General features: G+C 45.6%; 1 protein-coding gene across 7 annotated transcripts in view; it reads right to left on the minus strand.

The window, feature by feature from the left end:
* Nucleotides 1–7,057: 7,057 nt before the first annotated feature.
* The window catches only part of DUSP16 (dual specificity phosphatase 16), an 84,793-nt gene continuing 79,707 nt past the window's right edge, over nucleotides 7,058–12,143 (minus strand). For all 7 annotated transcript variants that reach the window (XM_036457832.2, XM_036457836.2, XM_036457834.2 and 4 more), the window contains one exon: nucleotides 7,058–10,841. In XM_036457832.2, coding sequence (XP_036313725.1) covers nucleotides 9,665–10,841 — 1,177 coding nt within the window. In that variant the 3' untranslated portion in view covers nucleotides 7,058–9,664. The remainder of the gene's footprint in view (nucleotides 10,842–12,143) is intronic.

Consider the following 12,143-nt stretch of genomic DNA (forward strand, 5'->3'; position numbering starts at 1 on the left):
AGGTTTGATAGTCTGAACCTCACTTGGGCCGCACTGGTGAAGAAGCTTGTCGTCATAATGCCTGTAGGTGGTCAGGATCTTGATGCATGAATAACGTAGCTTCCCTTCTTTCACATGTTAAACTTATTCTAATCATTCTCAAAGCTACAGCTTGTCCTTGTGCTTGGAGCTGGATTCTGTGTTCAACAGGAACTAAAAAAGACAATGCTGGTGATAGCTTTATAATGCCACTTAACTGTCAACTGGCGAAGACTGGGCCTGCCTGGCCTATTGATCTTTCTCTTCGTACTCTTCCATCCTGTTTGTTTTTTTATATTAATATTATAATTTCACAATACATGTTAATATGGCTATACTAGGCCCCACTTACTGTCATTACTGGGTTGTTGTTGTTTTTTTCTAACTTCATTTTTTTAATCTCTAAACTGGCAGAAAAGTGGGAAAATATAATACAAGGAATATTTATATTCCCTTCCGCTGGACTGACAGGAAGTGGCCTTTTAAAGCCATCACCATCACTGTCCTTTTTTGAGTTCCTATTGAAGACAGAGCCCAGCTCCAAACATAAGGACAAGGCTGTAGCTTTCAGAGAAGGAAGGGCTTCTTGTCTCCAGGGCTGGAAAAGGGCCCAGGTGCCATCACCCTCACCACTTACTTCACAGTAAAATGAGTTAGACGAAACAATGGCGTTGACTTAGATTGCAGTCCTGGGTAAATCCTTATTGGAGAGCAGCAGAAGAGAACAATGTATTTTTAAAGAATACTAGTTAATTAGATATTTATGGTGTGTGGTAGTTTCATAATATTGTCCACTTGGCTAACTTACACTGTGTTTCTCAGAATCCCCTTCCCTGTTTATTTCCAGCTAGGTCTGGCCACAAGAGAAGTGCATGTCACTTGTTAGGCAAGTAACACTATGCCCAGGCTTAGTGCTGGATGTTGCTGTGGGTTGAGCCATGTTGCATCTCATGCACATCTCATGGGTCTGGTGGACAGACGCTGAGCCCAGAGCTTCTCCAGCTCCCCAGCTCCCCAGAACTCGGCCTGCTGCTGTGCCAAATCCCGGCCGGTGTGACACTGGCTTCTTCAGGCCATCTGCAGCGGAAGGACGCAGGCTCAGGAGAGGCCAGCTGGGTGCGATGGATGTTGGGTCCATTGTGTTGCTTGCAGGCTTCAGTTGTCCTGGCTCTCCCTGCTGCACATCCAGCTGCTGCTGCTGCTGCTGCTGCTGCTGCTGCTTTTAAATTTTCATCTCTCTTAACCATGGCTCCACTGGGATTGTCCCTATCATTTCTTTTTATTGATTTTTAAATATATTTTATTGATTTTTTTATAGAGAGGAAAGGAGATAGAAGCCTCAATGAGAGAGAAACATCTGTCAGCTGCCTCCTGCACAATCCCCACTGGGGATATGCCTGCAACCAAGGTTTGTGCCCTTGACGGAATCGAACCCAGGACCCCGCAGTCCGCAGGCGGATGCTCTATCCACTGAGCCATACCGGTTTCAGCCACATCCAGCTTCTTGCCCAGCCACCTGCCCGGTGACTTCAGGCCAAGAAACAACAGCTGAACTGATGCTTGTACCAGCTGCTGGCACACACTGCTTATGGTCATTTCTTTAACAACCCTCCCTAGTCTGCATCATTCCCAGTGGTTCTTTGATAACTTGGTGTGACTTGTCCTTTCTCTACTCAATGTTTTACTTTTTCCACTGGATTCCGGGAATCTGGGTGATTTGTTTTTTTTTGTTTTTTTTTTTAATAAGTTTTTATTGTTTATTATTATAAATGTTTCTTTTTTCCCCCCCACCATTGCTCTCCTCCACCAGGTTCCCACCCCACCCTCTGCCCTTTCCCCACTCCCCATTGTCCTCATCCATAGGTGCACAGTTTATGTTCAGTCTCTTCCTACATCCCCCTCTCCCCTTTCCCCCAAGAATCGTCAGTTCACTTCCCTTCCATACCTCTGATTCTATTATATTCAACAGTTAATATTGTTCATCAGATTTTTTAAATTTCCTTGGTTTTTAGATTCACTTGTTGATAGTTACGTATTTGTTGTTCATAATTTTTATCTTTATTTACTTTCTCTTCTGAAAGAACCCCCTTCAGCAATTCATATAATTCTGGTTTGGTGGTGATGAACTCCTTTAGCTTTTTTTTATTAGTGAAGCTCTTTATCTGACCTTCGGTTCTGAGTGATAGCTTTGCTGGATAGATTATCTTTGGCTGTAGGTTCTTACTATTCATCACCTTGAATATTTCTTGCCATTCCCGTCTGGCCTGCAAGGTTTCTGTTGAGAAGTCAGCTGACAATCGTATAGGTGCTCCTTTATAGGTAACTACCTTCTTTGCTCTTGCTGCTTTTAATATTCTCTGTCTTTTGCTCTAGGAATTTTAATTATGATGTGTCTTGGTGTTGTCCTCTTTGGATTCCTTTTGTTTGGAGTTCTGTGCGCTTCCTGGACTTGTAAGTCTAATTCTTTCACCAGGTGGGGGAAGTTTTCTGTCACTATTTCTTTCAGTATGTTTTCAATATCTTGCTCTCTCTCATCTTCTGGGACCCCCATAATTCTGATGTTGGTTCGCTTGAAGTTGTCCCATAGGTTTCTTACATTATCTTCAATTTTCTGGATTCTCTTGCCTTCTAGCTTCTGTGGAGGAGTGTCTTCTGGCTCCTTATGTTCCAAATCTTTGACTTGATTCTTGCGATCTTCCATTCTGTTTTTAGGACTCTGTATAATATTTTTTATTTCAGACAATGTATTCTTTATTTCTTGTCGATCCCTTATCATTTCTTGTTGATCCCTTATCATTTCTTGTTGACTCCTTATTAATTCTAGTTGATCTCTTTTCATATCCTCATAGGTCTTATCCATCTTTTCTAGGAAATTCTTGAAAAACCTTATAAGCGTAGATTTGAACTCTATATCCAGTCGCTTTTTGTCCTCCATTTCTTTTGTTTGTGATCTATTTCGTTGTCGCATTTCGCAGTTACAGATGGGATGGGATTTCAGGGTGGAGCCTACAGCCTTGGCTTCCGTCAGCCCCGCCCTATGCGGTCTCAGTAATCCCCAGGGTCCTTCAGTACTCGCTGCAAGCGCCTCTGAGAAAGGTGCCCTCGATTTTCGCCTGCTTCCAAACAGTCTAGGCTCTCCCCCAATGAGCCCGGTATTGGGGTTTAGTTCAGTTGGAAGTGGAATTGGAGGTGGTGCTCAGAGCAGTCTGGAGCCCCTGTCTCCTTCCCGCCAGGGCAATCCCGCGGCACGGCTGACCATCCCTTCTCTGCGCGCAGTGTGCGCGCCTCCGGGACCTCCTTTCACCGCTTCCCTGGGGTTTCGCCTTACAGCCCAGCTCCCTCTGTATGAGCCTGGGTCCCCGGGGTCTGGCCTAGAACTAGGGTTCAGAGCAGTCAGAACTAGGGCTTAACACAGTCGGAGTTTTATCTCCTTCCGGCTAGGGAACGCCAGCCAGGCACTCGGCCTCCCTCCTCTCCGGCTCCGTCCTCTCCGCGCGCCGCGTATCTCGGTACCTTAGGCTTTCACAGCTCCTCCGCGCCTCCTTCTGGTTTTCTCCTTGCTTCTCGTTGTAGAATTCCCAGTCAGTTGACTTTCCTGTAGTTCTGGGTAATGTCCATTTTATATTTTAGTTGCATTTTATTGAAATTGTTGTGTGCGGCTGCGGCTAGGTGTTTACCTGGGCACAGCCATCTTGGATCCTCCGTGATTTATTATTTCAAGTAACAGGTGTGCTTGATGTCCGCTGGTTAATACAACAACCTACCTGGCCTTTGGAGGTTTCAGGAGTGAGGAGGCAGCGGAGTTGTGGAAGAGCCCTGGCTGGAAGTGTCTTGGTCTCCAGTAAGTCGCTGAAATCTCCCTGAGCCTCAGTTTCCACCTCCTGCCACATAAGCTGGTGTGGATGGGCTCCCAGGCCCCTTCCAACTCTAAGATCTCAAGTCTGCACTCTGACACTTGGCTCTTCAGCAGCGATGAGGACCGTCTTGACCTGTCATCTCTGAGCAGTAGCCTTGGGTCTTGGTGTAGTGACTTTAAATTCTGAGTTCCCAAGGGAACAAAGCGTCTTTCCTTCTTTTTTGTTAAGTACAAATTAGCTGTCCAGCGGCTCCCTTCTCTTAAGAATGTTCTGCTTATCAGTTGATTCATCTGTATTTATGAACACGGCCAAACAGGCCCCTAACATGCAGTCCCCTTGTTGGACTAGTTTGAGGCAGGTGGCCTTCACTCCATGTGTTATGTGAATTAAAGTTTACAACAATTGAGTTGTGGGGTTAAGATCAAGTGATTATGTAGATTTCATTTCTGTTGCCCTGAGTTTTCTCATTCTTAGTAACTTAATTGTATTCTCTGCCAGTATAAATATTTGATTAAATGAGTTTTGAGGACTTCATACCTACACTGAGATGTAGTAGTGCACTCAGGAAATGAGTTTGGGGGGTGAGGGGTTGTTTATTTTTTTAAAACAATTCTCTAGGTATTTTTTTGCTTTCCCTCTGAGTATGAAAAAGGTACTAGTACGTTATAGGTATTACAGCCATGCCATTTCCAAGGTTACATAAACCAGTGGCCCTGAGGGACTGGCATATGCCACTGGTTCTGTGATCTGTGGAATTCATTCAGCTTCGGTATCTCCCTTAGTCCCAAAGTAAAACCAGGAATTGTCAGAAATTGAGGGCTGTGAGGAAACTCTGTATTCTAGATAGAAAATATCCTCTTCCCAATTTGTTTATACCTCAACTAAGCCCAGATAGATAGTATTCAGTAGGAAATTATTTAAAATGTTGATACTAAAGATTGTGAAGTCAAAATTTTCTTCTTGTGGACTTTTTTTTAGGTGTATGATGTTTTTTTTTAACCATGAGAAAAGTAACTTTACTTTCTTTCCCCCCCACTTTCATTACACAGTGCCCCGAAGATGTCATCGTTCACTCGTTTATAACAAATAACATTTAACATCTTCCACACATACAAGGATTCAAATGTCTTGGTTATGGAAGGGGAGGGTAACCAGATAAACGGTTCACATTTCAAACTTAAAAATAGCAAAACGTAACAGCAACCAAACCCAGCTGCTGCTAGCATAGCCAGTGTGTCCCGGGGGTGCAGGGCTGTCTGCACCCATTGCTCTCAGCGATTTGTTCGGGGCCATCGGCCACTGGAAGCCTTGATGGCACTTCCTGATGACTCCGTTTTCTTCACCCATTAAGACATTCCTGCAACTGCTTTCTATTCTGCAGTGAGTCATGATTTATGTGGAATGCTTTTGTGAACCAAGTACTTCTAATTCAGTCTTTGAAACGGTCACAGTTCCCCTGACCAGAGAGGACCCAGACCACAGCCACATGAACCCTAAGCTGCCCTTTGCCAGTGACACTGCTCCTGCAGGGTTACAGGCTGCATTTCCTGTGGGACAGCGTTTAAAACGAACGCCAGTGCTTCAGCTGGAACCGAAGGAATGAAGCCTCTGTTTTTACATAAACCCAACTTGATGTCTGTGCACAGAAACTGCAACAATATAACTTGTAAACATCTTCCTAGAAGGCGCTGTAATTTTCCAGCTGATGTCACGACCCGCAGGCTGAGAACCGCTAGCAGGGTCGCCTAAGACCATCGGAAAACACAGATATTTACATTACATTCATAACAGTAGCAAAATTAGTTATGAAGCAGCAACGAAAATAATGTTATGGTTGGGAGTCACCACGACATGAGGAACTGTATTAAAGGGCCGCAGCATTAGGAAGGCTGAGAGCCACTGCTCTAGAGAGAGAACCAGAATTATGCTGTACAGGATGCATGGGCCCCACAGAATGCTGGAAGTAACTCACTTCCCTCTTTCTTTTATAGACGCCAAAGAGTACTAGCGAAAAGCACCTAGACAAGTTTTGTTTACTAGACCTGAAACATTCCTCCTTAGTGTCGGACAGCAGACAGTATCTAAAAATAACATGGCAGTGAAGGTTTTAAGGGTAAAAAGGTTGTCAACTAGTCCCACTATGCACACCCTACTCCACATCTACACCCAATTTCCCTTTAGGCTAAGGCCTGGTCACATTTTAGTTGTCAGACCCAAACTAGTTCTCTAGTAACTGGCTGGCCGCCTGGCCTTCCCAACGTCTCTACCTTCTCACCCGAGCCTCTCTCTGAAACACCTTCCCTCTTGAGGCAGATTTATTCCTCACTCCCTTGATGCTTGTCACACACCCACCTCCATTTTTCTGCACAGTCCTAGCCAGCACAGCTCTTCTAGTCTTCCCTGGCCCAATCCAAGCCTTCTTTCTTTTACATTTTCTTAAATCGAACTTTAACACGGAAAGCGTTCTCAACCAACTTAGGTGACATCACCTGTAATTCTTATTCTCATCATTACAGGCAGAGGTCATTAAGATGTATGTAGTATGTGGCTGGTGTGGCTCAGTGGTTGACCATCAACCTATGCACCAAGAGGTCTCTGGTTTAATACTCAGTCAGGGCACCTGCCCAGCCTGCGGGCTTCATCCCCAGAAGGGGACATGCAAGAGGCCCTGTGTCGATGATGATGTTTCAGTCTCAATGATGTTTCTCTCTCCCCCTCTCCCTTCCTCTCTCTAAAATCAATTTTACACACACACACACACACACACACACACACATACACAATGAAGAACATATCTTTAATAACTGTTCCTCCTCAGTTTTTCCTACAAGAAGTATAGCACCATGTATATACATTAAAGTGTACCACAGGTGTGTATCCCTACCCTGGACTTGTTCTGGATGCGGTCAGCCAGCAAATACTTACCACGTGCCTTAGGTTTCCATGCTGTCGTGTGCATCTGGCATAAACGTGAGAGGAGGAAGGCTGGCTGAAAATGCTAATGACCCAGTGTTGCATGTGAATGACAGAGCACATAACATGTCTGACGTCCTCCTCATTTTATGTTGAGCTAAATCTTCTTTGAAATAAGAGCAGGACAGGTTCCACCACTGCTCCTTTCACAATTTGGACATTGCTGTCCCCACCAAATTTATAACTGTAAAGAGAGGTCCTTTCTCATATTTATATATAAACAGGTACCAGTTTTGATTTTATTTCATCGTATTAACACACATGACACATCAACATGAGAAATGCACAATTAAACCATTCAACAGCTTGCCTTACTCCAAAAGAACACTATATTCATATGAAACATCTATACAGTCTTTCCACCTCACTTTACACGTCCTGAACCATCATCTCTCAGCATTTCTCACAGAAGTCTAGTTTTGCTCTTTAAAAATCACTGTTCTGTATCATCCTAGTAGGTTCCAGGCTTCCCTGGGATCGCATGCTGAGGAGAGCCAGCCACCACGTCGTCTGCAGACGCCCAAGTAGCTCCAGGACCTGCCTCCCAGGCTGCCCCCTCAGCATGGCAGTCCTGATTCCAAGAACTGATGATTTGACATTAATGATCAAGGACTAAAGGTTGTAGTGTATGACTACATCACAGTCACAGGAAGGAAGGGGGACCGTGGTCAAGAGAAATCTCAAATGACAGCCAATTTCTGCCCAGATATCTAAACCAAATGCCCCAACCCTCCTGAAACATACTTAACATTGGAACTATTGCTTTCAATTTTTTAAAAATGTTCAACAGTTGTGACCAAACTCTGAAAGCAGTGAGCTGTTACACATTTGTATGTGTATACATAACACATCAAAAATTACTGTGTGAAACCTTGAGAATGTCTGATTACACCCAAAATGTAAAAGTATAAGAAAACCTAACTCAAGATGATTTAACAGAACTTCTTCAATAATGGTAATGCACCCACTCCCTATGCAATTTACTTCCCTGCCTTCATTTTAAATCCACGTCATAGCACATTTATCTGTGCACAAACAGTCATGTTAATTGTTACGATCAAGTCAGTTTTAAATTGTCATTCTATGCTGGTTTTAGCAGTCACCATAGGAAACATTAAGTCACATCCTAGTCAAAAGACTGTCCATTTCTCAAACACAGAAAAACCTGAGATATGAGTCAGCAACTAGCTACACTTACAGTAAAGAACAATGATCACACACACCCCTTCCCCAAAAGAGCTGCTGACGTGAATTAAGGCTTCAAAGGAGGACCGTGTTGTAGCTGACAGGAACCTATGCCGGGACGCTGAAAAGCAGGGATGTACAATCCCTCGCGTACTTGTCCTCAGAACCTCCTGGTTTCAGCTGCCAGGGCTGACTCCAGAGTGACTGTAGGTCAAGGACTGAGAGAAGCCACCTTGGTCCCACCCCGTCTCTATAGGTCCCTTCTAGGAAAGAAACATTGGGGATGTTTTCTGAGAATAGCTTGACTGTGGCTTTCCACTCAGCTCACAAAATTCAGCCCCTTCTCACCTCCCTATCCGGTTTTATTCTGAACATTCCTTGCTTACTAAAGTCGCTCTCAGCCCGATGAGTAAATCGGAAAGTCTAAGGAAGTTATAGAAATACCACCCTTCTTCTCACAGGCTGAGGGGGAAAATACCACTGAGAAGCAAGTTTCCTGCTTCTCCTCAGCAACTGCAAGCGCCTTCCATCTGTCTGCCGTTTGTCTCCCGCGTGGCAGTTCCCCTTAAAAGGCCGCACGTTTCACAGAAGGTGCCTGTGCGATGGAGCATGTGGAAAACACCTACAATGGCTGAGAATCGGAAGGGGCTACCAACCCAAGTGAATTCACATCCGGCTTTAGACCAAGTTAATCTTTCCTTCAAGGATTACCAACCCTGTTCTGAATGATTCTTAGGTTTATAAAGAGGAAGGTAGACTTGTTTAGCCTCCCAACTTAGCTTAAATCATTATGCTGCCAGACTCCTGGCTGTTGCACTGAATCCTAGGTGGGTACCCTTCTCTTTCTTCATAAAGCTGAGGAGAAGGAAAGAAAGTATTAACTACCTCCATCCAGGCCCAACTGGAAGTCTGTGCAGTTTGAATTGGTCTGGAAAGCGTGACTAGCTACCTACCTACTCACAATGCCGAGAGGTCGGGCTCCCAGACGCGGTAGTGGTGAAAGCCCCGGCTTTCTGTCTGAGGTACTGGGTTTGCGCTAAAGGAGATCTTGGCGAGGCCCCCAATGGCCTGAACCGGAGAATGATGCGCGAGTCACTCGGCTGTGCGGCGAGCTGGGATCTGTGGATCAGCTTTGGATGTGACCCTTTCTCTTAGATTTACCATTGGGGTCTGTCCCTAGGGGGCGGTCTACCCACCCGGCCCACAAGCTGGCTCAGTCTCAGCGCTAAGGTGCACTCTGGAAGGACGGGACAAGGACTAGAACTTGACATCTCTGTAGCACAACATGAAAACGGAAGGGGACTCTGTCCTCCAACACCAAATAAAACGTGACTCAGTAAGAAGGAGAGGATGTGCAATTCACTGCATATAACTAACTGCTTTCTCAGTCTACGGGGAGCGCTAGCATCTGCCCTTCCACTTTTGTTGAGAGAAGTATTAGCTGGTCTCTCAGATGCAGATGTGGAGAACAATTGTGTTGACCCATCTTTTGCTTTTACACCATAGCTCCATTTCCCAAAAATATATATGTATGTACATATATATATTTCAGATTTACAGGGAATATTTTTGTGAACGAGAAAAAACAAAAACACAAAGAACTGTCAACAGAGTCACGAGTGTCTTTCTTCTCAGGAGACCTCAATGATCTCCATGCTGCCTGAGAAGCTAGACTGGCTGCCCACTTTCCCCAGTTCTTCCCGCGACCTGTTCTCCGACATGATGCCCTCTCCGAACTCCATCTGGCAGCTTCTGCGTTTAAACTGCTTCTCAAAGGGACTCTCTTCGTGCCAGCTCCGCCGAGAGTCGGCTCTGTCACTCGGCTTCTGCCGCCTGCGCACGGAGTAGAGTTGGTCGCTGCACGTGGGCAGCTGGCTGCAGCTGTAGGCAGAGTAGCTGGCGCTGCCTCCGTAGATGGCTGAGGCCGAGTAGAAGTGAGAGGACTCTGTGGCAAAATACCAGCTGTTGGTCAAGGAAGGGGCGGAGGTCTGGGGAGCCAAGATATCCGAGTGCCAGCCCTTGAGGCCCAGCCCAGTGGCAGACTTTGCAAGGTGCTGCTGGCTGGTGGAAAGGCCAAAGAGGAAGTTGGTGTGGTAGTTGTCCTCCATGCTCCCACTTCGATGCAGTGGCGATAAGAAGGACCTCTGGGTGGCACCGCTGTTGCTGGTTCTTACTGAATGCAACCTCTTGCTCTGGCTGTCTGCAGGCCTGGCAGGCTGTGGCTTCTTCGGGATGTTGGCCTCCTCCTTGTCTGGGCTGGCTTCTGGAGTCTGCTCCGACACTTCCTCTACTGGAGAGAACTGGCACAGCTTGCTGGGCCCGTCCAGAGTGGCGGAAGGCTTGTAGTAGTCCAGAGTATCTTCGGATGCAGGGAACCCATGTAAGGATGCTGCCACACTGGCTGAATACGAAATGGACTTGATATCCAGAGAGAAGGAACGCTTGAGCTTATTGCTGTCTTCCAGCTTGTCCGAGGACAGGTGGAGCCCGTTGAGCGCCTGTACCAGGGGGCTGTCCTCCAACAGAGGTGGCTGTCCACTGGGCACGCTGGCAGGAAGCACAGGCTTCTGTCCTGCTGCCTCTGAGGTAGCAGAGCCGGCACAGGGTGGACTGCGGGACGCCTCGCCCCTCTGTCCAGCCTCGGAGGCCACAGGGACGGGCTCACCTGGCTTCTCCCAGTGCAGCAGCTTGAGTTTGCTCTTTGGCCCTGAGGCTCCAGTCTGGCTCTTTATCTTCTCCTCATAGTCCAGGAGTTGGCCCAGAAAATTGAAATTTGGAGATATAGTAGGTCTTTTTTCTTTCACAAATCTATGAAGAGAGGGGAAGAAAAAACACCTTGAATTTTATAACTATATCCTAAAGCATAGTGAGTAAATAAGGTAGGGAATAATTACACTCACTCTCCCCAATATCTTTGGAAGATGACTGTGTTAATCAGGCAGACAAGTAGAGAACAGAAGGACCTCTGCATCGGGGAAGCTTTATTTTACAACATGTCCCTGGAGCATGCTAGAAAGAGGGTTTCCAGGTCCCCCAAAGCACTAGTGTTAGCCTCCTTATTTTCAAGGACCCAAAGCTTCCGATTGCAATTGAAGAGATGGTTCTTTCCCCCCCACGAGCACCCCATGCCCTTGGTTCCACCATCAGAAAGGAGTGCAGTGGAACAGCTACAGTCAAACCTCGGTTCTCAAATGACTCCAATCTCGAACACTTCGGTTCTCGACCGAGTTGTTCACCGAGAAAATGTCTCGGTTGCCTAACAAAACTTCAGTTCAGTTCTCAAAGGGGCAACCCTTTCATGCTGATACCCCCGCATGGCAAAAAGCATCTCAGGTCACAAAGGAGACAATGCTCAAAGATGCTAAACCTTGGACAACATCTAAGCAATTTGTGCTGTGAATATTTTCTTGCTTTGTTTTTGTTGTTTGCTTTCGTTGCTGGCAAATCATTGATTAGCACAATTTTAAAACATAAAGAGGCCATCAAGAAGGCTGATGTTGCTAAGGGTATGCAAGTGGTCACAGAACAACAATCACAGGCAATTGAAGAGATAGAAAAATTTTGATTTGGATAAACAGAAAGCAGTTAGCTGGTGGGGAGGGAGAGGCAATGATGTGAAAAAGCCAAGATGCTGCATCCTGCCCTGAAAGATACCCCAGGAATGAGTGCTGAAAGTGATTCATTTAAGGCCAGTAGGGGCACTTTGGTAAATTTAAGAAAGAAGTGTTTATTTATAGATTACACAGTACATTAGATATGTACTGTAATAAGAAGGGTTTGTAGGTCTGGAATTTATTAATTTAATTTTTGAACAAATTGTTTCTTGAACAAATTGCCTCCTGGAACTAATTTAGTTTGAGAACCAAGTTTCCACTGTACTTCTCATCTTCCATTTCTCAATATCATGTCTTCTCAAAATCCCCAAAGTCACTTCCTCAAGACAGTTCACATTATAAATTAATGACGAAAAGACAAGGCAGCATATGGCCAGAGCACCAAAGCACACATTTCTGAGTTCCTTTTCTTTGTTCTCGACACGACAGCTAGAGTGAGCACTCTGCTAATGCATTGAATCAAGTTAACAGAGCACTGTCTCATTCGGTCCTCGAA

This window comes from Pipistrellus kuhlii, unplaced genomic scaffold (genome assembly GCF_014108245.1).
Source record: "Pipistrellus kuhlii isolate mPipKuh1 unplaced genomic scaffold, mPipKuh1.p scaffold_m20_p_3, whole genome shotgun sequence".
Classification (NCBI taxonomy): domain Eukaryota; kingdom Metazoa; phylum Chordata; class Mammalia; order Chiroptera; family Vespertilionidae; genus Pipistrellus; species Pipistrellus kuhlii.